Source organism: Culex quinquefasciatus, chromosome 1 (genome assembly GCF_015732765.1).
Source record: "Culex quinquefasciatus strain JHB chromosome 1, VPISU_Cqui_1.0_pri_paternal, whole genome shotgun sequence".
Taxonomy (NCBI): Eukaryota; Metazoa; Arthropoda; class Insecta; order Diptera; family Culicidae; genus Culex; species Culex quinquefasciatus.
Genome location: NC_051861.1, coordinates 48467086 through 48492169, shown reverse-complemented (window position 1 = coordinate 48492169; position 25084 = coordinate 48467086). Strand labels below are relative to the sequence as shown.

The 25084-nt window shown below is 41.3% G+C and overlaps 4 protein-coding genes across 8 annotated transcripts in view; 2 read left to right on the top strand and 2 right to left on the bottom strand.

Annotated features, from left to right (window-relative positions):
- Positions 1-316: 316 nt before the first annotated feature.
- LOC6034951 (putative inner dynein arm light chain, axonemal) lies at positions 317-1382 on the top strand. Its single transcript, XM_001845158.2, has 2 exons — positions 317-1177; positions 1236-1382. Exons 1-2 carry the CDS (start codon positions 464-466, stop codon positions 1269-1271), a joined length of 750 nt encoding a protein of 249 aa, XP_001845210.1. The 5' UTR covers positions 317-463; the 3' UTR covers positions 1272-1382.
- LOC6034952 (electron transfer flavoprotein subunit alpha, mitochondrial) lies at positions 1306-4636 on the bottom strand. The gene is made up of 3 exons (XM_001845159.2): positions 4434-4636; positions 3771-4176; positions 1306-2039 (listed from the first exon to the last, which is right to left on the bottom strand). Exons 1-3 carry the CDS (start codon positions 4473-4475, stop codon positions 1498-1500), a joined length of 990 nt encoding a protein of 329 aa, XP_001845211.1. The 5' UTR covers positions 4476-4636; the 3' UTR covers positions 1306-1497.
- Positions 4637-9197: 4561 nt separating this feature from the next.
- Positions 9198-25084, bottom strand: part of LOC6034954 (alpha-mannosidase 2) — a 213071-nt gene continuing 197184 nt past the window's right edge. For all 5 annotated transcript variants that reach the window (XM_038265543.1, XM_038265492.1, XM_038265637.1 and 2 more), the window contains 4 exons: positions 23669-23761; positions 23261-23455; positions 23083-23194; positions 9198-14592 (listed from right to left, as the gene is read on the bottom strand). In XM_038265543.1, coding sequence (XP_038121471.1) covers positions 11822-14592; positions 23083-23194; positions 23261-23455; positions 23669-23761 — 3171 coding nt within the window. In that variant the 3' untranslated portion in view covers positions 9198-11821. The remainder of the gene's footprint in view (positions 14593-23082; positions 23195-23260; positions 23456-23668; positions 23762-25084) is intronic.
- LOC6034956 (coiled-coil domain-containing protein 151) lies at positions 15654-17860 on the top strand. Its single transcript, XM_001845160.2, has 3 exons — positions 15654-15966; positions 16031-17096; positions 17157-17860. Exons 1-3 carry the CDS (start codon positions 15876-15878, stop codon positions 17803-17805), a joined length of 1806 nt encoding a protein of 601 aa, XP_001845212.1. The 5' UTR covers positions 15654-15875; the 3' UTR covers positions 17806-17860.

Here is a 25084-nt window from a genome sequence, read left to right as displayed (position 1 = left end):
ACTCACTTGGCAGTCAACCATGCTTATGCTCACTTCAAAATGTGCCATACAGATCTAAATCGAGATGTTAAAAGTTACTGCGCATTTTCTATCGAAACTTCCGAAGATCATCGAACTCTTGTTGAACTTTCTCTGTTAATATTGGCATGAGCGCAACAATGTAGGTCAACGCAATCCCTTGCAAAACGTGGCCAAACTTTTGGCGGTTGCTAACAAACTTCTCCACCACCCTTCCATGAACAAACACCTGAACCTACCTGTTGATTTATGCTAGCAGGAGGCGCGTCTTGCATTCCAGCGTAGGCAATGTAACGAACAGATCCTAGCAACCGGCAGTTCCGGTTACCCCAGTGATGTCAGTCCGCGCTGGCAGTTATTTTGTTTATTTTGCTACTCAGTGTGTGAAAATTTTACCAGAAATAAAGGAATTTGAATTCTTTGGAAAAATCTTCTGAATTCCACCATGGCGGAGCGTAATATTGAGCTGCAGACGACTTTGGTGCGGTACAACAATCCGGTGCTGGTGGTGAAACACACGGAAAAGAAGGACACGCCACCGGATGTGTCGAAAGAGCAAACGGGTCGTCCGGGTTCGGGTGGGGCGGTGGTCGTCGAAAGCCCGCGGGAAACTGAGGAAATTTTGAACTGCATTCTTCCGCCCAAGACCTGGGAAGAGGACGGCCAGTTGTGGACACAAACAGTGTCAAGTACGCCGGCCACGCGCCAAGATGTAATCAACTTGCAGGAAATGCTGGACACGAGACTGCAGCAGACGCAAGCGCGCGAAACGGGCATTTGTCCGGTGCGGAGAGAACTGTACACTCAGTGCTTCGACGAGCTGATCCGCCAGGTCACGATCAACTGCACCGAGCGTGGACTGTTGCTGCTGAGAGTCCGCGATGAGATCGCCATGTCGATGGAGGCGTACGAAACGCTATACTGTAGCTCGGTCTCGTTTGGCATCCGGAAGGCACTGCAGGCTCAGGAGGGCAAGGAGAAGCTCCAGGAGCGCATTCAGCTGCTCGAGAAGGAGAAGGAGACGCTGGAGAACTCGATCAGTGACATGAAGATCAAGGCGGATCAGGCTGAGAGGAGAAACGCCGAACTGAGGGCGTCCGAAGAGAAGAAGCACGCGGAGGAGATTTCATTCCTGAAGAAGACCAACTCGCAGCTTAAGGTCGGTTCTTCAGAAATGATTTGTTTCACTGTCAACTTAACATTTCTTTCTTTTACAGGCCCAGCTGGAAGGAATCATCGCCCCCAAGAAATAAACGCTTAGTCACTAATTTTAGATAACTAGAATTGTTTAGCCATACAAAATCACACCTTTATTACATACTCTGAGGAAATGCATCAGTTTTCTAACAATTTTATTTCGGAAAGATTGTTGTTACACAATCTCCTCCGAACGATCCCGAATCAAAGCTTCCGATTGTCTGGTTGTCTGTGGAGGGGAGATATTTACAAACTAATTCGCGCGCGGGCGCCAAAGCCCACTCAACACTTTTCGTTCATCTCCGGCACGGCCTTGAACAGATCGGCCACCAGACCGTAGTCGGCGACCTGGAAGATCGGAGCCTCCGGATCCTTGTTGATCGCCACGATCGTCTTCGAGTCCTTCATACCGGCCAAGTGCTGAATCGCCCCGGAAATTCCAACCGCCACGTACAGCTCCGGCGCCACAATCTTGCCCGTTTGGCCAATCTGCAGATCGTTCGGGACGAATCCGGCATCAACAGCGGCACGCGATGCACCCACGGCGGCGCCCCACTTGTCGGCCAGGTCGTACAGCATCTTGAAGTTGTCGCCGGACTTCATGCCACGACCGCCCGACACGATGATCTTGGCGGCGGTCAGCGAGGGCCGGTCGGACTTGGTCAGCTCCTGGCTGACAAACTCGGTCGAGACGCTCTTGAAGTCACCCTCGGGGGCCTTCTCGACGGCGCCGCTTCCGGACGAACCGGCCGGTTCGAAGTTCGTTCCTCGGACGGTGATCACCTTGACGGGGTCCTTGCACTTGACCGTTTGGATGGCGTTACCTGTAATTTGAAAGATTTCAATTTATTTCAGAGCAAAATGTTTGATTTGTCTGCGTTTTCTTTGTAGCTGAATTTTTTTGAGTGTTTGCTGTATCTTTTTACCAGTTTAGAAGTTATCCAAACCTTTTTTTATATTTAAGGTCGTTGCAAATATTTTTTGAACCGGAATCAACTGGGATTGAACCCAGGAAAACTGGGTAAGAGGCAGTCACTACACCTCCAACCGCGGTAGGTTAAGTTAATATTTTTGTCGAGAATTTTCGATGCTTCACTTTTAACAGGATAAGGAAAAAACTTCACGGGACCCTCAAGTACGTTTCGGTTGAAGTTGGACGATTTTTGAGCTGGCGAATGGTCTAAGGAGCCACCCTATGAGTGTGTTAACGACCGTTTGCATTGTTGTTCCAATTCTTCGTGTGTTCTCTCATTTCTAGTTGCAAAACAGCAAGCTCAGAAAAACGCATTTAAAATTTGTCCTACACATAAGGCTACGTGTTAAGCTTTTGCGAAAAAACTGGATTTCCCTCAGATTTCTAGGACAAAGTACTGAGTGTTTTTGACCTTCGTCTAATTTTATTTGGGCAAATCCTATACTACGTGCGTTGTTCTTGTCGATCATGTTCTTCAAATCGCTTGGCATAGTTGCCAAGCATTGATGGAAGAATCATCATCACAAGAATATCTTTGAGCGTTTATCAAGAGAACAAATCCGAAAGGAACACTGCTCTCCTCTCTCGCGCACAAAAGATCGGTAAAAGGAATCTAAAAAATCCTCGTCTCGATTATTTAGCGAAACATCTTTTTCACTACAGTCATCCCACATATTCGGAACACCCACAAATTCGGAACACTTTTATGATAATTTGTCAATAGCATGCCAAAAGTAGCTTTTCTGTCGACCTTACTATTTTTAGAACCTTCATTTGGGCATTATCTTGCTATTTCACAAGTAAAAGTAGTACTTTTTGAACAAAAAACTTCATTCCGAGACTATTTTGTCCAGAGCAGCAAAACACTGCCTTCTAATGGCCTGTTTCATAATTGTGGGATGTTATTGTGCCTCCCACAATTGTGGAACACCTGAATTTAACTGATATTTCCATAAAAAAGTTATCAAACCAACTAAGCTTGAGTCTTATTGGTTTTAGTGTGTGAAGTCATTATTTGGTAATAAATATGTACTCCTGGAGAGAAAAAAAAGTTTGTTTACATTCGTAAGAAAAAAGTGTTAAGAATTTGTGGATTTCAAGGGTCAAAGTAATTCTTCAAAAACTTCATATCAAAGTTAAAATTTGCAGATGGTCGATACAGCATTCGAAATATCGCAAGAAAAGCTTTCAAATGAAGGTAAAAGCGAATCATTAAGTTTAATTATCGATTTGCTATGATTTTTTGAACATTGGCCGTTCTGGAAACCGTTCCGAATATGTGGGATGACTGTAGTTTAATTTAAAAAAATAATTTTGCTCCTTTGAAAAAAAAAATGCAAAACAGATAACAAACTTAAAGCTGTATGCTTGCTCTCCCAAATGATGACATAACGAGAATGACTTAGCAATTTTGCTAGGCGTTGAACAGACAGAACAAAAACATTTTTTTTGTGAATGCCTTATGAAGTTTCTATAGTAAAGAGCTATAGTACCAAAACTTGATCTAATCTACTACCTAATCCCAAAGTTCACTCGCATCGTCACTTGTTTACCTGACCTTTGCCCCCTCCTTCAAACTCACCCGCATAGATCGTCCTCACAAAGGTATCCGCCGACTTGATGTCGATAATGTCCGACACGGGCGAAACGTCCAGCTTGGCAGCGATCCGCGGCAGTACGGCCTTTCCAAACGCGGACGCTCCGGCCACAATGTGGGTAAACTTGAACTGGTTCTGGGTGGCCAGAACCAGCGGAGTGACGGATTCCGCCAACAGTCCCTTGAACACATCACCCTCGGCTACGAGCACCTTGGCCACTCCGTCCAGCTTGGCGGCCGCCTCGGCAACGGGTCCAACCTTGGTTCCGGCAACGAGAACCGTCACGTCTCCGCCCAGCCGCTTGGCTGCGGTCACCGCGCTGGCAGTAACCGGGTTCAGGACTTCATTGCTATGCTCGGCCAAGACCAGCGTACTTTGGAACCGGCGAAGCTGCAAAATACGAGAAGATCCTTATGTAATGTAGAGCAGCTTCAAGGTTCGCCAAATCCATGAACTCAAAGTTTAGTCGTCGACTTCTTCTTTTTCTACACCATCCGTATGGTCTGTTCGCAGTTGTCTTGCTATCAGTAATCAGCACTATCCTGATATGCTTCCACGTTCAGACGGTAAGGTAACATATTCTCTCTTTGAGCTGATTTCGTAATGGCCAGCGACGAGATCTCTTTTTGAACGTGAAGGATTCTTACCTGGGCGGAACGAGCAATGTTGGACGAATATCGGGTGAACATTTTGATTCGCTGCGAACAAAAAAAAAAGTTCCAAAACTTAATCAACCGAACGATTTAATTTAATCAAATCAAACGGGAGAAACTCGGTATTTTGGTTCCTCTGCAGGCTGTGGATGATGAGTATGTGGGACTGACTGAACCAGAAACAGACGTCGACGATGGCAAATACACAAAAGACGAGAAACGATGGAAGATGTTGTACTTTGGACGACACGAATACATGTACAGAGTGCTTACAGTAGGGTGACCTGGAGGTTTTAGCATTCGTAGTTCAATTTAACCGCGCGCTGGACTAGACAATTTTATACGATCGTGGTTCACGTATTGTATTTACATATTCTGTTTTTTAATACATAACAGTTTTTTTTAATTTAAAATTCAGTAGGTACGATCGAGTAGACACTTGAGACCACAAAAGACGGGGGTCGTTAAAGTGAGTGGTTTGTTTTGGTTTCTAACTAGATGGGATAAGAAGACCGAATGGATTAAATCTGGAGTTTTTTTACCTTCTTGGTTATTCGTTGCCCTATAGAATGGCCTGGTCTGCCAAACATACGAGAATTTCGCCTAGTTCCCAATTTTTCGTATGTTCTTGGATTCATTTTGAAAGCTTTCCCGCTTCCGTTCACCAAGCTTTTGTGCTGAATTCTGGTCGTGTTGAAAGGGTTGCAACTAGTAAGTGTCCTTGAAACTTCGCCACGTTGCGTTCATATTCAAGTGTTCAGAATTCCATCTTTCCATAATTTCTCGATAGGAGCAGATGGGAATTGAACCCAGAACATTTCGCTTACAAAGCGAACAGCGTAACCATTCAGCGACGCCTACCCTTTGGGCCAGAGAATTGATTTTGATAAAAATCAATGCAAATTTCGTGATTCGATTGCCTGAAGTAAAATTTTTGCAAAGACTTCAGATTTTCGTGTACACCTGTATGTCAAAACGAAAAATGCGACAAAATGTTATGACAAACAGGTCTCATAGACCATGAGCTCAATTTGATTGGAAACTTGTATTATTTTTTACTTATTAGCCACAAAAATATATTTGCTATTCACAAAAAAATCAGACGAATATTAAATACATTTTAAGCAATAACAACTGCGTTTTTGTAAACTGGGAGGAGCACTATTTAAGGTTGCTCTATACCTTAACCATTCAACAAGTATAAGCGTACCTACACAATACCTACACATCTTTTTTTGTTTGTGTTTTGACACAAGAAATGTGATAGAAAGAAGGTAACTGAGGTTACAATTTGGTTTGTGTTAGTTGAAGGTTTTGTTACGTTTTGAAGTTGATGATTTAAGAATATTTGGATTATTTACAAAACAAGGCAAATATTTTTTTATTTGATTTTAGAGAGTCAAGTTTAACTAAAAATTATCTTTTTTCGTACCTGTTTTCAATCAAAAATGAATGAACCTTTTTCTTTCAAATCAAATGCTTCCAACATAAAATAACGTTTATAACCCCAGTAACGACCCAATTTGTACGCTCTACAGGAACATACTTTTGGTGTTATTAAATATCAAAAATACAGTCATCCCTCATATTCGGAACAGTTTACAGATCGGCCAATGTTCAACAAATCATAGCAAATCGATATTAAAACATAATGATTCGCTTTTACCTTCATGTGGAAGCTTGTCTTGTGATCTTTAGATTGATGTATTGACCGACTATATTTTTTTATTTTTTATATCAAGTTTTTAAAGAAAAACATTGACCCTTGAAATCCACTAATTCGGAACATTTTTTTCTTACGAATGTAAACAAACTTTGATTCTCTCCAGGAATACATATTTTCTACAAAATAATGCATTCACACACTGGAACCAATGAAACTCAAGCTTAGTAATGTTTTATGAATGGTTTGATTACTTTTTTGTGAAAATATCTGTTAAATTCAGGTGTTCCACAATTGTGGGAAGGGTCGCCAGAAAAGATGCATTTGACATTCTATTGACAAATTATCACAAAATTGTTTCGAATTCGTGGGTGTTCCGAATATGTGGGATGACTGTATATACAGTCCAGACTTGATTATCCGAAGGTTTGTTTGGGACTTCGGAAAATCGAATCGTGAACAAAAAAAAAACGGATAATCGAATCGTGAACAAAACAAAAACGTATTTTTTTATTTTCTAATTTAAAACATTAAATTCGAGTTCTGTGACCCCATTTAAGAGGCAGTTTTTGTAGATTTTGCTCGGTTTGTTCTAGAGGTTTGGATAAAGCTTTCAGCGTTTGTTTGTCATCCAAATTGGAGCTCCTCGATACGACCTGTATCACAGTGGTGAAAAACTCACTCTTAAGTGAAACTTGAGTTGTTGATTGCCTTTCAGCATACCAAATACAACTTTTCAGTATTTCAACCTCGCCATTTCAGTTGCCATCTTAGATTTTTAAAATTCTAAGTCACCTAGGAGCATGTTTGGGGTCATATCAATAACAAGACAGCTAAAAAAAAGTTTTTTTTCGTGATTTGATTCTCCGAAGCGAAATTTTTCCGAGGCATTGCATTGTTTTTTATTACTTGTTTGTGTAGGTTGCAAAGGGACTATTAGGTATAATATCTGAAATTTGAGAAAATACTGCTGAATAATTAAAAAATACAATAATTTATGTTTTAGCTCATTCAAAGCATTCAAGTTTTTTTTTAAAGGTCTAATCTAATCTAATCTAACCCTATCGCAGCCAGTCTTTTGAGGGCATCCTGGAGAATGCCTTAGGTTGATTGACAACTTTTCATTTTTTTGGGACGGCCTAATTAACATGCATTGAAACATCACAAACGTCGAAGTGGCCAGGCCAACTGCGTACAGATAACCGCAAAGATGATTCGTCGAATGGGACTGAGTATGAGCACGAGTGCTCACACAGCAATACATTTCTGAATCTACAGGGGAGGAAGAAACGTGGGGATCCCCCGCTCACGTTCCTGTTTGTTTAGGCAATAAGTCGTTGGGAGCACCATGCTGAGAAGTTTTGGTGCTCCGGGACCCTCTGAGATGGGACATAATATTTCCACCACTGCCCTGGACACTATTTGCCACAACTCGCTCTCTGTTTTTTTTTAAGGTCTAATAAACAATGTTTTAATTTATTGCTTATTGGATGTTTTTGAAACCGCCTTCAATTTTCAGAAATTGTTTGTTTCAAGGTTTGACTTGTTTTTTCTAGTAATTTGGCCAGTGTTTTCAAAATTGATGTTTGGTCAGGTCAAAATTTTAGTTTATTTTTTTTTTTTGTAAAAAATTGGGTTGGTTTGGTTATAATTACACTACTTAGTTTAATAACGATTTGGATCGAAAGACACCAATCCGGCCAAAATTTGTTCTGCCAAAACAAAGAAATTAAGTGCACATTTTTGTCATACACATCCCTACACAGTGGCAGTGCGTGGCCGAATGATTACGCTGTCCGCTTTGTAAGCGGATGATTCTGGGTTTGATTCCCATCTGCTGCAACCTTCCATCGGATGAGGAAGTAAAATGTCGGTCCCGGCCTTGGTTGTTAGGCCGTTAAGTCATTCCAGGTGTAGAAGTTGTCTCCATGCCATAAGTACAAACAACACACCAAACCAAGCCTACTCCGGTGGAATCGCTGGCGGCGGTTGGACTCGCAATCCGAAGGTCGTCAGTTCAAACACTGTGGGGTGGAAGGTTCCTTGGAGTAGAAAGAGGTTTGGGTGCTCTCCCCATTCAAGCCTTCGGACTCCTAGTTTCGAGCAGAAACTTGCAATAGAGACCACAAAAGACCCGGGGGTCGTTAATGTGGATGGTTTGATTTTTTTCCCTACACCCACACATCTACAGACATTTGATCAGTTTTTGATCCTGAGTCGATATGTTTACGTCAAGGTTGGTCTAGGAGGGTTTCTTAACACTTTAGGGCCTAAGATTTTTTTTAATGAAAATTTCTTCCCTTTTCTGGAGCTTGAGAGTTTCGGCACTTACCCTTTGTAACACTCTAGACAGGCTTCGATCCAAAAATTTGCCAAAAATCCATTTGGTTGGATGTGTGACTTGTTTTATGTAACTTTTTCCAATGTTTTTAATAATGTCATTTTTTCTCGGGTTAACTATGCCTGTGTTTTTTTAATAACATTTCCTATATTTTAAGTAAAAAGAAGTATGCCGTAATTTTTATAGTGTATAGTTATAGTACCTCTAGGCATTTTTTTTACAATTTTATAATGGTACTGTTCTATAGTAGAAAATGTGAAAAACGAGCTTGAAAAAGTGAAAAAATGACTGTAAAAACATGAAAAAACTAGATAGGCAAAAGGTGATGATGGGAGGTAGTAGAGTAAGCCAAATACTTTTAGAAACAAACATTAACTAAACATGATAAATGCAAGTAAAAATACTAAAATGAAACAAGAAAAAAATAACACAAGCAAAGTAAAGTTTTTCGTAGAACAGGAGTTGCTCAAACTGACCTCCTAAACACGAGAAAAAAAAATGAGCAGTAGAGGGTTAACAAGAACATTTTTTGAGTGTTGTTAGTGACAACCTTTTGATCGAAATTAAGATAAATTTGTTTTGCCTTCTGCATTGCTTTGAATTATTTTGGAAAAAAGTCAAAATGACCTTATTGGGTTATGATTCAAAGGAAAATAGTTGGAAAAGGATGTTTAGAGATTCACGGATGGAGTTGGCTGGTATTGAAAAATGCATAGAATTTCTCATTATTTTTTAGTGAGTCAAAACACTTGTATTTTAAAATATTCAATTATTTATTTTACTTACACTCGTACCTCAGACATTTGGTTTTTTCCTCACCTAAGCATATCCAAACAATAACATAGTTTTTTTTCGAGGAAATAATAAACTAAAAAAAATATGGGAGTAAAATAATCAGTTAAGGCAACAGTTAGAGAAAAAAAAAATAAAAAAGAATAAATTCAAATACCCTCAATCTTTGTACACATTTCCAACGTGCAATGCACGGACACCACGAGAAATACACGTTCACGTCTTAATATAAAGCTTTCCGCATTCAGTTTTAAAACAAAAGAATAAATTACGCCACACAATTCTCTAAAACGCGCTTCCACCACAAATCTAAAAGGTTAATCGAGCTGCGTTCGCTTCGTCGTCGATCATTTTTTTTTTTGATTAATTGTTGTAAGTTTACTTCATTACTAGATATTTAACTACAGTTTTTCTTCGTTTCTTTTGTTTGAAAACTTGCGGAAAGAAAACGGAACACAAACTTTGTTTTTTTTCTCAACATTTCACTAATGGTTGGCTCTCTGTGATGCATTTATTTCAACCTTTTTCAAGATTTCCGCTTACTTACGTCTCTTAAAATATTCGCTAGCTGCGTAGTCATATAAAACAACTAATGGTTTATTTTTGTATGATTTTTGTTTTGTTCTCTTGTATTACGTTACTTTCTAGCTTGATCTCTTTATAAATAAGTGTGTTTGGAAATAAACGAACGGGACATGCTTGGTTGACTTGGTTGGAGTTACATTTACGGGTTTTTTTTTTCTGTTTGCACTACTTTTAAGGGAACGTAAACTATTGGACGGTGGTCTATGTTGAAATCAATCGACGTGTGAGAATGATTTCCAACTTTACTATTCGAGGAACTGAGTTGAAAGGGGGTGGAAAAACTAAAACAAAAGAGTAGGAAAGGAAAATGCGTTTAAAGTAGAGAAATTGACTAACAACTAAAATCACATTTTGGAAAACAAATAAAGGTTGATGTTTTGTATTTACAACACATTTGTATTCGAGTTTGGTTGATGCAAAAAGTCAAGGTTTTACAGAAAGTTGTTCAACTATTTTCGGAGTAAAACACACGGTTTACGAACTAGTTTTCATCATAAATTAAACTAACTCTAGTGTGGTCTAAAAAAGTGTTTCGACTCAAGTGGAATGATGCTGTCGATGTTTTTTTTGTAATATAATTGGTTGCTGGTTTGGTGCTTATTTGTTTTGGACTGTTTGACTGACGAAATCGGAGATGAAATCGGCATGGCCGCGTGGTTTGTGATGTTTTATCGTGAGATTCTTTTGCAAATCAAATTTGTTTCCCATTTTTTTGTCTAATTTTCTTACAAGCTCACAGACTTAGTAGTAAATTGTTTTGGTTTTTTACCCCCAATTAAAAAACGTGTTTTGCCATGCAGAATTAACGGGTTTTGGAGTTTTCTTCGGAGAGATTCTTTGTTTCTTTCAAGTGGAATATCTACAGCTTGTTCTATTTTGTATGAGTGAAGTTGAAACAAGATGATGTCTGGGGTAATATTGTTGTAATTTTCAAGATATTTTCTCGTACATTTTTGTCCACGCCAATCACTTTAAAATACTCTCTCGTATGCAATTGGATCAGTCCGATCGCGCTGTATTGCTCTAAGTTGATTAAAAATCGTTTGCATTCGATTGTGTTTGATTATTATCAATATTGCAAAAATGCAAATTAAATGTTTCCGCAATATCAATTAACAATTGACTGCAAATAACAAAAAAAAAAAAAAAAAAACAAATCAAATTATTCGCTCTACAGCATTGCCTTGGCGTTCTCGATTGCGAGATTCCTGCTCGAAACTAGGTGTTCGAAGGCTTGATTGTTGAGGCAATTGCAAACCTCTTTTTACACCTAAGCTTCCATCTACCCTGGGATTCGAACTGACGACCTTTGGATTGTTAGTTCAACTGCCTACCAGCGACTCCACCGAGGCAGGACCCAGGGAGAAGACTCCTACACCAGGATTGAGGTCACGAACTAACAACTCTAGGTTAAACCGGGGCCAGGCATTTACTTCCCCGTCCGACGGAAGGCGTGGCTAGACAAATCTCGTCTCGAAAAATGCCACCGGGACCGCCTGGGATCGAACCCAGACCGACCCCTACCCCTACACCACGGGTCCCGGCAAATAACAGTAAACAGTATTAAATTGAAGATGCACTAAAACCCCGGTGATTTGACACTGATTCGTGCCTTCCATTGCATTAGGGCACACAATTTTAACAAGAATGTATCCCTCTCACAATTTATGTGTCATTTGAGCCACTGGCATTTGAGTGAAAGGGATACACTTTTGTTTTCAAAAGTTATGTGCCATTTTGAAATGTTAGGACACATTTTAACTGTTTAGCAGTTTGCCTGCCTTGCTGGTTTGCCTCGTAGCTTTCTGTAAATTTTAGTCAATTAATCATTTCTAGAGAATCGAATCGATAAATGTTCATAAGTCTTTTTTCCAAAACGCTTGAAATTTTCAAAACTTTGTCCAACAATAATCGCCAAAGACATCACCCTAAATCCACCCCACTCGCCCGTGACGATAGAGAGGCTAACCGTCACCATTTCGCTACACACCTCGACCCCTCTTACTTCGCAAACGTAACATTGTACGTTCGCAGCTCCATCGGCTCCAGGAAGATATCCCCGACGGATCGCACCGGTTCGCCCGCGTGCAGCCCCGTCAGCGAGGTGCCGCTTATGTGCTCAACCCGGACGCCCCCAAACAGCTGCAGCTGCCCTCGGTGTTTACTACTCGAGCTACTACTGCTGCTACTGTTACTGCTGTTACAAAAATAGTTGACTACTTCGTCGCCGCCTATCCGGCAGTTGTACCCCTGCCGATGAAGCACGAGCAGAGCCGAGCTGGACGGGAACAGCGGCAGGTTGCTCTCCGTTAGCGTCCGCAGGTTGAGGATGTGCAGATCGCAGGGGAACGGCGTGGCCAGAAGTTGGACGGCCCTGTTAAGCTCGATCTGGTTGCTTTCGTCGTACTTTTCCACGATGAATAGATTGGCGGGGTAGTTAAGTCCGTTGGCGAGGTTGTTGGCGAAGATGCTCGGGAGTTGGTACTCGGCCGGTTTGGCATCGCCGGGACCTTCACCTTGCTGGCTGGGAGAATTGTTCGCTGCGGGGGCTGCCGCATCGGCTCCGCGTTCGATTGTCTCCAAGATGACCCAGAAGCGGTGCCGGGTTAATCTGCTGTCCACGACGCCTTCGCCCATACCGCGGTAGTCATCGTACAGAGTTCGTCGATCGAGCATGACTTCGAGTTGACCTGGTTCCAAACTTGCAGCGCCCTGGGCGTGGGTCGTCAACAGCGTAAGCCGCATTTTGTCGTCCTGAATAAAAGCCCCGCTGGTGATGGGGAAGTAGTTTCCTTCGATGCCGATCGAAGGTACCTTTACCCGCTTCTGGTACTGGAACCCGTTCAAGTCGGAGTAAAACTCTGGATTCTCACTCCCACCGTTCTCAATGTCCGTAACGAATCGCATAAACAGCTCCGTTTCGCGATTCTTTGGCGGCATCTCAAAGTCCACGTCGTTCTCGATGTTGATCCCGTTGTCCAGCACAGTGTTGGAGTTGAAAATCCGCACCGTGTGTGCCAGGAACGGTCCGTAAATCGCCGTCACATCACTCGCCAGTGGACCCGAAGTGATCAAGATTGTCATATCGTTGTACTGCTCCAAAACCTCCTTCTCCGAATTCCGTTGTTCCGGATCCGTCTTAAAAAGATAAGCTCCCGAGTGGAACTGCGCACTTTTATACGCCGCAAACTTGATCGCGCACTGAATCTGCTTGCCCATGTTCTTCTTCGTGACCGACTTCAAAAATCCACTTTGCTCGTCAAACAGCAGTCGCATCTTTGTATTCTCCAGCTGAATATCACCCGGCTGCTTGTTCCGAATCTCGAAAATCTCATTCTTCTCGTCCTGGCAATCGTTACAGTACAACGTCGCCATCTTGGGCTTGAACCCATCGTCATAACTCGCGGTGAACGTCGTCAGCGAAAGCGGTGCCAACTTTGCCACAAACATAACCTCGTACTCCTTCTCCGACGGGATGATCTTTCGCGAAGCGTAAGACGTTTCCGTTATGTTCCACACCGGATTGATCTGAATGTCCATCATCTTCCCGGTCGGATCCAAAATCTTCACCCTCGGTGTCAACGTCCGAATCAGCACCACCTCCAACCGTTCCTGCGCCAACGCATTGTAAACCACAAAGTCGGTACTCCTCGCTTCCGTCACGATCAACGGAGTCTTTCTCGGCAGCTTTCCAAAATTGTCCCGCTCCAGCTCCCCGATCAAAAAGTTCAACTCCGTATTCTTCTTCCGCTGCACAAGCAACTCAATCGTCTTCTCCTGCAGCTTCACCGTCTCCTGGATGCTTTCGAACAACCGCAGCGCGTAATCCCTCATAACATTTGCCTTCGAAGTTCCCGTGATCGCGTCATGGTGCTGGAACAGTCCCAAGTTCCGCCTCGCAAGAATCATCTTCTCGTAGTTCTTTTCGTAAATCTTGAACGCATTCGAGTTGCCACCCTGTCGAGCACGGTTGAACGCCAGCGTGAACAGAATCTCCAAACTTCTCAAATTATGCTCCAGCTCGCGACTCAATATCTTGTAGTAAGGCCGGGTCGTAAAGTAGCCCGACCAGTACGCCGGCCGACCCTCGTTGAAGATGTCCGCATACACAAAGAAGTCACCCTTGAGCGTGGGGAACTTCTCGTATCGCTCCTTAATCGCGTTGAAGTAGTCTATCGGCGTCCCAAAGCTGATCTCCGTCTTGTACTTGTGCCGGTTCTCGTTAATGTAATCGATCAGTTTCTTGTAGTTCGTGTATTGCTGCTCCATCTCCTTCTCCTTGTTGTACCGGAAGTCATCCCCGACCGGAATGAGTGCCACGTTGTGCGGAAACAGCGAGGCCGTCCGCGAGTACTGCTCCATCAACAGATCCGCCTTGGACTCGATGTTCTCCGGCGTAATAAACTGCGCCTTGATGGAGTACTCCGTGTACTCCCCCGGAATCTTACGGAAGTCAAAGTTTAAACAGATGAACGGATGCGGTCCACACGAGTGCTTGATCGAGTAGATATCGAAAGGCATGTTGTGCGTTAGCAGCGTGTGCTGCCGATCGGGAGAGCCCGCCTTGCTTTTCCAGTACGGCGTCCACAAAAAGTCTCCGTACCGGTGTTGGGCGAACCACTGCTTCCACGCGTAGTGTATCCGCTGGATGATGGTGCCCTCGAAGCCGGAAGCGGCGAGTAGGTACGGAACGGTGCTGCCGTGGCCGAACGGATCGATTGACCAGCCGCTCTTGGGCGTCACGTTCAGGTTCGTCTTGACCCATTGGTGGCCTGCAAAGAGAGAGATAGTTGTTGTTGTAGTACGCTTAATAAATTACTGTGTTCAGCAAAAAACGCTGTTCCACCAGAAAGATTTAAACGAAACATTTAAGTTAAGGGTAGAATCTTAGAAGTTCTGTAAAACTCGTCAGTGAGATCATATTGCTGTTTTCTGCAGCACAAAGTAGCGGCCGTATGGCGTCATCCATAAAGTATGTTACGCAAAAATCGGCGAAAATTGCGAGTATTTTTTTTTGAGTATTTTCAAAAAAATATTGTTATTACATTCGAAATGTATGAAAAAATCCCGATGGTTTGATACCCACATTGTAAAAACGGAAATTTTGAGTATTTTATTCGAAAATACGTAGTTTTGTGAAAATTTTGAGTATTTTCTAAAAATGTTGTTATTACATTTGAAATGTATGAAAAAATCCCGATCGTTTGATACCCATATAGTAAAAATTGAAATTTTAAGTATGTTTTTCGAAAAAACGTAGTTTTGTGAAAATTTGGAGTATTTTCTAAAAAATTTGTTATTATATCCGAAATGTATAAAAAAAAACCTGATCATTTGATACCCATAACAATATATTTTTCAGAGAAAAAAAAAATGCATTTTAAAAATACAGGAAAAATACGTATTTTTGTGAAAATTTTCATGAAATCATAATTTTTCATCATCCCGATTCCAAAAAACTATAATTTTTTGATGTTTGCATGATTTTTCATACGATTAAAGCCAATGTCTCCCATATAGCCAAAAACCCATAAGCTCTGTGCTTCAGTTAAGCACTGGGCCGTGCTTAACCGAGGCAGCTGAACGGTGCAAAACCGGGGCAGTGCAAAACCGAGGCGTGCAAAACTGAGGCATGACTGTATATAATTAATTATAATATGATACCGTCAACTTTTTACTGATGTTAAATTTTATCTGAGGGTAGAACAAAGCTGCACAGATAATTCAACAAAAAAAAACGAACTTTGATTTCAACTCAAATAAATCGCTAGCTAGTTATATCATTCCATCTTTGGTAAAACATAACATTCCACAACATGAAAATACCAACAGTACCGCGCAGTTTGCAACACGTGTCAGCGTCAATAAAACAATTAGATACCCTCAACCAGCACGGCGTAACGTGCCAAAACACCTTCGCAAACATTCCATAGCGAGGGTTTCCCAGAGAAACCAAAATTCATGATCCGATAAGTTAGATCGATATTATCCGCCGTCTGTTTGCGCTTCATGATACAGTGGAATTTGTTACTTATTTTGAGGAATTTGACGTAAAATGTCTGCACCTAAGCCACTTCTGAATGTCGAAAGTCTCGCACTGACCAACAAAAAGATCGCCGAGCTGAAGAAAAAAGTCCAACTTGCCGGTAAGATTTAGCTTTTTAAACAACCTTAAATTTGGTTATATAATCAACACTCTTATATCCACAGAGGGTCAGAAAAAGGCTTACACCGAGGAGTATGCAGACTCTAAAAAGATTCAATGCGAAAAAATCGCCGAGCTTAAGAAGCAGGTTCGCGAGCTGACCAACAAGTTGTCCTACCTGCACAACCCAAACAGTGCCAAAACGCAGCGGAATGTGCAGGAGATCAAGCGGCGGGTGCAGTTGCCACCGGGCGCGAAAACCGTCCAGGATGCGTTGACCGTGGTGGACTTGAAGATTATCGATTTGAACAAACAGGCCGATGCTACAGAGGCAAAGCACAAAAAGAGGGAGGCTTACTACAGGAAGCTGGTCGAGCAGTATCACATGCTGATGGGGTACAAGAACTCCAAGAGCGACGGGTCTAATCCACCGGAAACGGTTGAGGAGGATGCGAACCGGAAGTTGATAACACACCTGGAGAACGAGATTCACCGGACGTCGGTACAGTGGATGGAGGCGGAGCATATCCGGAAAAAGTATCGTGGGATAAAGCTGGCACTAATGGGGGATGCGGAAAAGTTTGAGAGTTCGCTGTTGGAGTTGGAGCAAGCGATTACGGAGCAGCTGGCGGAGATCACGAAGCTCGAGTCGGTCCACAAGGAGGCACTGCAGATGAGGGACAGTACCAAATCGGTTCTACAACGGCAGGAGCAGACGACGCACTACGCGTACAAGTCCCGGGAGAAGCAGTCGCAGGACTTTAGACGCCAGGTAGAGGAGAGAAAGCTGGAGTTGGAACGGCTGGAGCGGAAGATTTTCTCCTCGGGAAAGACACTGATCCATCAGGAAAGTGCTCTGTCCGCTTCCGGCGAGGGTGATGATGCGGCCGGACACGGCAAAGATTCGGCCACGGAGATGGAGCAAAAGTTCAAGAAGCTGATGCAAGCCACGGGGGTCAGTGCGGCCAGCGAAGTCGTGGATCGCTTCCTAGCTCAACGGGAAGCTTCCGCTCGGTTGACGTACCTTCGCACGGTCACCGAGAACGAGAAGAAGCAGCTGGAGTCCCAGCGAGAGCTGATGACGGCCCAACTGGATTCGTTCAAGTTCGCTGACGTCAAGGACAGTGATGTGTGAGTATGGCTGATGGTTAAAGTGTAGGAAATGGATGATTTACGGGTTTCTATTTGCAGCAACCAAGAAGAGCTGGAAAAGTTACGCAATTCGATCGAAGAGCAGAGGGCACGCCGTGAAGAGTGTGAAAAAGCGAGCGGTTACACGTTGAACGTGTTCAACACGATCAAAGACACGTTGGTCGAGCTGCTGATAGCACTGATCGAAATGGAAGAAAACTTGGGGATTCAGTTGATGCGCCGCTCACCCACCAAACAGGCAGAAATGGACGATATTTCCGCCGGCAACATCTCAATCGATGATCTGGGAAACATGCTGGAGGAGAAAATCAAACTCGGAATGATCGCGAGTGGTCAGCTGGCCAACGACGCCGACAGTGGACTGTCCGAGGACGAAGGGGAAGCACCTCGCCCTCCTCCCAGCGCTCTCCAAGTTCCCGCGCCCAGTCCATCAGCCACCGTGTCCTCTGTGGCTCAAGATGATCGAGACAAGCCGGCCGCTTATCCGCCGGTTTACATCAGCTTGGTCACTGGCAGGGCAGCAGCCCAGCAATCGGCCGCTTCGCCAGGCCCCGGAGCAACGGTCGTGCTATCCGATGACGAAGCGGAAGTTCCGTCGCGGGGATATTTGAAGCGGCAGGCGAATATGATCATTGAGGCCAAGTCCCGGCGCAAGGGCTTCCGAATGCCACCGCCAAAGAGGCGTTGAACGTAATAACTTTAACTTTTTGCTTTAGTTGAATAATAATAATGATTGCAGAACACTAGCGTGCTCAGCTCTTTGAGGAAGGTGGGGCAATAATATGGACGTTTTGAAAAATACGTAATTTGTGGACATCCCCTACCCAAATTTAGAACAAATTTCTGAGGATGGTGGGGCAGTTGCCCCGTTAGGGTGTAATATGGTTCTATGGAAAAAAAATAAAGTTATCCAAATTTGGCTAGCACAGCAACTTTTTGGTTCCTTGTAGGGTCCTTTACAACTCCCCAAAATTTGGGAACGATTGGTTTAGTCCTCACTTTGTGCAAAGCAATTCAATTTTCCATACAAATTTGTATGGGAAAAATCATTTTTTTGAATTTTGATATTTTAAAAATCCAAGTTTCACGCTATATCAAAACCGGATTCATATTCGGATGCTCTGGAATGTGCTCTACAACTTTCCCGAAGAGAGTATGGTGCAAACTTGCCCCTATAAAAAGATACAGCGTCCTCAAAACTCGTCTAAAACGTGATTTTCGATTAAAAAATGAAACGAATATGAATCTGGTTTTAGTATAGCGTGATACCGTAATCTGGGGCGAATCGGGACTACAGTCTGAATAGGGACAGCAGTTTTTAGAGCACTTAATGCTTTTAAATTTGGAAATGGATGTACACATTTTGTTGGTCTGAGTCTGTTCTAACCGAAACCAACCAGAAAAATCACAATATTGTGCTCCAACATTGTTAAAACTGCTGTCCCAATTCGCCCCATGTGTCCCGATTGACCCCAGTTTACGGTACTTGGATTTGTATGGAAAATTGAATCGCTTTGCACAAAGTGAGGACTAAACCAATCGTTCCCAAACTTTGGGGAGTTGTTAAGGACCCCAAAAGGAACTAAAATATTGCTGTGCTGGAAAATCGATTTTGATATTACACCCTATTGCCCCATGTTGCCCCACCCTGTGCAGTGTGCACGCTAGTGTTGCAGAATGTGATTTTGTGTTGTTTTCGAAGAGTGTTAGGACCACGTTTTTTCTTCAAAAGAATAGATTGTCTAATATGTTGAACACAGTGATAAAACGTAAGTTGGCCAACGATTAAAATCAAATCTGAGAACCCTAGATTAGTCATGGGACTTTTAAAGATATTTTGTTTGTCAAATTTATGCGAGCACGATTTATAGGATCAGTTTTTTTTCTCTTTAATAAGAATTTATCAAATCAACAACCAGAACAGATGTCAAATGCCAACCATCAAAGTTTACCAGTAGTAAAACATACAGCTCACGTTTTGATTTCAAAAATAGTTTTGATTTGCAACCCAAACAAAAAACCACAGTACAAGTCCGAACTCATTTAAATACAAGCTGTTATTTAAAAATTTATTTAATTATCTAACATTCCAAACTTAAAATGATTGACATGATTATGCAACATTGCCAAAAATGAAAGAACTCCAGTATATATGTCCCAAACCATGACTCAACAAAAACTTTATTGTTAAAAATGATATGGCTAAAAATATTGAAAAAGGTAGAAAAGCAAAAACCAAATATCAAACTATTGCGGTTCAGGCCAAATTCTTGAAATATACAAAAAATAGTCTACAAATGGCCATTAAAAAAAAGAAAGGAGCAAACTGTTAACTTTTCAGAAAAAAAAAAATGAAATGGAGAACAAGTTTAGAAGCCAACTTTTTTAACACACGAATTTAGTTCAAATAGACCCACTGGCGGTACCAGGCTCTGATAGAAGGGGTGGCACGCGTATAAGACAAATTTAAATTACGGAACTTGAGAACGACCCCCGGAAAAATATAGAAAAAAAATCAGTCTAAGGGGGAGCGACGCGACGCCCAGCCTTCCTGGTACCGCCAGTGAATAGACCTCATTAGTCTAGAGAAAATCAAAAACAAATAAAAAACTTTAGTCAAAATTGTTTTTTTAGCAGAACTTTCGGTTCAGCCAGTCTCGAGATAATCGAGTGACAATTTTTTTATCAACATCCCACCACACACACAGATATTTGCTCAGAATTTAATTCTGAGTCGATAGGTATACATGAAGGTGGGTCTAGGAGGTCTAGTTGAGAAGTTCATTTTTCGAGTGATTTTATAGCCTTTCCTCAGTAAGGTGAGGAAGGCAAAACGTTACTCAATCCACCCTTAGGTGGTTGGTGCCTTCCTCACATTTAGAGGGTAATGCTGTCCAAAATAGATATAAAAGGGCGGACCTTTTAGTATTCTATCAACTTTATTCATTATTCATACCATCAGGGCACTTATGTGCTTACAACTTTTGATAGGGTTGTCAGATCTTCAATATTTTGATTTCGTTTTAAGGTCTTTTGATAACCTATCCAACGACAGGTCGCATCATAGATCCGAACAACGTTTTTGTCAAAATATCTGAGATCCGGCCTCCAAAAAGTTCATATATAACACTTAAGTGCTTATAACTTTGGATAGGGTTGTCAGATCTGCAATCTTTGGAATTCGATGAAAAGTTCTTTCAAATACCTTTCTCAAAATGTTTAACATGACGATAAAACAACCTTTTTAAAATCTTTCGGACTTTTGTTAAAATCTTTTTTTTATTATAACTTTTGAAGTACTTCACTAAACTTTATAGTTTTCAATAGCGACTTATGGGACCCCGAGACGGATCGAATGAGACTAAAACGGTTCAAATCGGTTCAGCCAGTGCCGAGATAATCCAGTGCAAATTTTTTTGATCAACATCCCACCATACACACAGACATTTGCTCAAAATTTGATTCTGAGTCGATATATATACATGTAGCTGGGTCTAGGAGGTAAAATTAAATGACTTTATAACCTTTCCTTAGTAAAGTGAGGAAGGCAAAAGCAGAGTGTGAAACCGTATTATGCTAGTTTAATTGTAGATTTCATAAGAACAAAATGTTCTGTAGATATATGTGAAAAGGAAGAATTCGTAGTGTCAAACACCATATTTTTGTATTTTTAGCACAAAATAAAAAAAATAAACGTTACATAATCCTTTTATAACCTTCTCACATTTATATAGTAAATACATTTTTTTTTGAAATTAAATATGTCTTTATTGAACTTTCATATAATAATTACATTTCATTTACATTCTAAGTGGTATGGCTACATGCTCTTCATCTTTGATATATTTTTCGTTTTCTTATTATCTGTTCACATTCATTTATTTACTTCAAATTGTTTTACATTTTTGCATTGAATCGAATACATTTGGGTTAAAAAGAAAAAAAATCACTTTAACAACTAATCCTAACTTAAAACTAAAAAAGCAAATTCATTGAAATATTCAAAATCATTAGAACGAGTAAACTACGAACTGTATTTTAAGATAAATTCTCCAAGCGTTCTTACTTGTTCCGCACGAGTTTTGCAACCACGCAGTGTTGTTGTCATCTCGATGAAAATGTTCATAAATTCTTGTGGTGAAAACAGGTCACTACTGCCTTCATCCGTTGATGCTGGTTGGTTTTCCCTCGGTTGCTGACTGAAGCTAGGAGGTGTTGTATTCTCTGCAACTTTTTGGCGCTGATTCAACGGCAATGGCTGCAGATTTGGAACCACTCGAACAGATCCCGCTCCAGGTGACGCCAAAGCAGGAAAATCCACGTCCGTGAAAGTTGGTGATGTTTTGCGACGATTTGGTTGGTGCCTCGTCGTCGCTTGCTGCCGAATTTTTACACACTCAGCTCGTTTTGGGCAGCTTCGATTCTTGGTAGAATGGTCGCCGCCGCAATTGAAGCATTTGGCTTCGATGTTCTCGTTGATTGTTTCGCAAGCTTGAGTTTTGTGCTCACCTCCGCATGTTGCACAACGTCTCTTGATGAAACAGTTCCTTCCACCATGTCCAAACTGCAAACAGTTCGAACACTGTGTCACGTCTCGGTGCACTGGACGATAACGTTCCCAAGTCACGATGATGTTGAAAATTGCTTTCAGCTCAGACGGCGTTGTAGATACTTTCTCGAGATGAACCAGGTACAGTTGATCACGATACTTGATGTCCTTGTTGTGTCTCGTCATCGATCACGTTCAACTTAAGAGTTTTGAGCTCTTCTTTCAGCACACTCACATCCATGTCGTACAGGACTCGGAGGACCTGTTTCATGGGGCGTTTACCTGGATCGTCATGGCTGTAGTATTCAATCTTTGTGTTGTTCAGGAAATCCCGAACGTAGTTGTAATCCTTTCTGGTAGGTAGCAGAATTTTGAGTCCATCAGCACACAAGCGAATGGAAGCTCGTAAAGCACCAGATTTGATAAACCCGGTCAGCCACTTTCGCATCGAATCCGATGACGATGTTTTCACAAAAATGGGTGGCAACTTTTCCCGTCATTCAAATTCTTCCTTCTCGCTCACGTCCACAGGGAGGGTAGCGAACTGGTTTCCAGACAATTTTTGAGCGTCCTTGCTCAAACTGCATGGCTTTGCAGGTAGCGCTTCTTTAGCTTCTTCAAATCTGCCGATCCTGCTGGAGAGGACCGCCTCTTTTTCTTGCCGTTAGGCATTATTTGCACTTTTTAGCACTTTTTTGGTTTGTGAGGGACGCACGTCTGACTCGCTTCTCTGCTGATCGCAGACTCTAGTAAATACATTCATTTTGGTTTGTTTGAGCGTTTTAGCAGAATGCATTATTGTGAATACAAAGAGACGAATTGTTTCTTTTAATACCGACCGGGATTTGATCCCTGAGCCTTCTGCTTGTGAGTAGGAGTAGGTAGGTCCCAATGGTTTGAGCAAAACTACGCTTCGAAAAAAATTGGGCCCTTTTCAAAACCACGTGTTTTTAAAATCTTAACTTTTTGCATTTTTAACCGGTTTTTAGCTCTCAGGGACTGGGCCCTTAAAAAAGAATTTTTCGGGGATAAAAAAATTATTTGCAATTTTTAAATTTGATAATGTGTAAATTCATTTCTACCTAATTTCTTTGAAAATTTTACACCATGTTCAGGAGATCATTTTGAGCAACATTTTGTCCAATTTATATTTTTTCACTATCCTACATGGCTAGGACCACCCTAATCCCCGAAGAATAAAATTCAAGTCAAATTACTTGACCAAATCGTCGCTAGCATTGCAAATAGCGCCATGTCCATGCTCCATACATGGAGCATATGTTAGCAGTGAATAAAGAATGATCAGCCATTTTTAAATTTTGAATTATTACTTTCATATTGATTTAACAACAAATATTATCTACAAAAAAACTAATACCGAAACAACCAAATCTACAAACATTTTAACCAACTTACCCTCGATCAACTGGTCCACCATGGCGTACAGATGGGCGTTCGCTTCGTCCGTCATGACCCATCCTCCAGTGGTAATCTCCAACCTTCCGGATTTGACCAACTTTTTCAAAATCTAAAAAATAAAATGACAAATTTAAACCCTTTTTTTCTCTAAATCCACCTCCTTCGTAAAACAAACCCGTTGCTTGGTCGGATGCGCCTGGTCCCACCACAGCTGCAGAAAGCTGATCTCGCTCCAGATAAACGACATGTTGCCGTACTCAGGCATCTTGGTGACGGCCAGGTTCAGGATCTGCCGCGAGTCCGACTGAAAGTAGTTGACGAACGTCTTCAGCCAGCCCGGATCGTTGTGGGAGTGTGGCACGACCACGATCTGCGAATTGATTTAAAAAAGTAGTTAATTGTTTAGCGATTAGCAATCATCCCCGAACTACGCTCGTTCAAAAAATTTGTAATTCAACACTTCAGCACAACGACGACCGTTTGTAGAGGCTAACTGCTATTTCGGGTCGGGACGGGAAGGTCCCCAAACTGCCGTCGCCTTTCTTCGCTCACACAGTTTAAATTAATTTGCATAAATAATCACCTTCAGCGGGGGTCGGCCCGGGTCCTTTTGCAGCTTCTCGTAGCGGCTCTCAAAGTCCTTGTCCCAGTACTCCTTTGTCTTCATCCATTCGGGCTGGGGTGATTTTTTGTTTGTTTGACCAGGATTCGTCCGGGAACCGAGAAGGAGAGAAAGAGACAGAGGAAACAATGTAGAAAGATTTGATACAATTAAATTAAAAACCAGCGTTGGTCCGTCCGTCCCCCGTTGCTGTTGTTGATCATAATTTGAATTGGTAAAGTTTTTCCGGTGTTTTTCTGCTCGTTTGTTTTTAGGTTTTGGTAGGCTACGGTTTGTTGCCCTTTTTCTCTGGTTATGAAAGGTTGTGAAAGAAGATATCTGAAGTATTTTTTTTGAAAAGGTCCAATAAACCAAATTTCCAGCTTTTGCTTGTTGAGTGTTTTTGAAACCGCCTTGAGTCAAGGGTTTTAAAAACACCCAAAAAACAAAAATTGAAAATTTGGTTTATTGGACCTTTTAAAAAACAAAACAAACTCCAGATATGTTGTTTAAAAGTGTCACTGCAGATTTTCCAGACCTTCAACCTCCTCTTGGTATTAAAAAAACCAAACATATGGTATTTGAGTCCCTTTCGACCCCAAGATTAAAAAAATCGCCAAAAATACAGTTTTGACTAGGGCGTCCAATTTTCCCGGGTTTTGAATTTCCCGGGAAACGGGAAAAATATTTTTCAAGTCCCGGGAATTCCCGGGATTCCGGGAAATTTTCTAAAATGTCATTAAATCTATGTTTTCATCAAATTTGTTTTGTTTTTCAAGCTTACAATCGTAGAATTAGCTCAATACTGTTAATTGGTGATAATCTTTACTTCAATCTGAACAAGAACAGCAGTTTTCAGTTAGTTAAAAAAAATTGTTTTGTTTTTTTGTTCTTTGTTATGCTTTGGATTTTTTTAATGAATCATAATATTAAATCCAATGTGATTCAAATTATTTCATATTAATAGTCGTAAAATATTAATTATATCTCTTCATTTTTTTATGTGAAATCAATGCAAAAGCTAAAAAAAATCACAGTAACTGTAATAAAAAACAAGAAAAGAAAACAAATAAAATGAAACCATCCATGTTAAATTTTATAAAGTTTAGAATTTCATATTTTCAAAACTATCTTTAAGCCACTACCGCCAACTGGGGGAAATCGGGACAGCAGTCTGAATAGGTACAGAATATTTTAGAGCAATAAATTTGAATATTGATGTACTTGTTTTGATAATTAAAAATATATCAGAACATCATGCTGTCTTAATTAGTTACTATTGTCCTAATTTGTTCCAGATACCAGATGAAAAATAATTAAATATGATTTTTTCACGTTTAAAGCCATCGTTAAACGTAAATATTTAAAAAATAAATAATGTTTAATGAAAAATATTTT

Coding starts and splice junctions, on each gene's coding strand:
- LOC6034952 (XM_001845159.2), bottom strand. CDS start 4,475: ATGTTCACCCGATATTCGTCCAACATTGCTCGTTCCGCCCAG. Junction 4,177..4,433: donor ACATTGCTCGTTCCGCCCAG/GTAAGAATCCTT, acceptor CGTATTTTGCAG/CTTCGCCGGTTCCAAAGTAC. Junction 2,040..3,770: donor TGTGAGGACGATCTATGCGG/GTGAGTTTGAAG, acceptor TTCAAATTACAG/GTAACGCCATCCAAACGGTC.
- LOC6034951 (XM_001845158.2), top strand. CDS start 464: ATGGCGGAGCGTAATATTGAGCTGCAGACGACTTTGGTGCGGTACAAC. Junction 1,178..1,235: donor AGACCAACTCGCAGCTTAAG/GTCGGTTCTTCA, acceptor TTTCTTTTACAG/GCCCAGCTGGAAGGAATCAT.
- LOC6034956 (XM_001845160.2), top strand. CDS start 15,876: ATGTCTGCACCTAAGCCACTTCTGAATGTCGAAAGTCTCGCACTGACC. Junction 15,967..16,030: donor GAAAAAAGTCCAACTTGCCG/GTAAGATTTAGC, acceptor TTATATCCACAG/AGGGTCAGAAAAAGGCTTAC. Junction 17,097..17,156: donor GACGTCAAGGACAGTGATGT/GTGAGTATGGCT, acceptor TTCTATTTGCAG/CAACCAAGAAGAGCTGGAAA.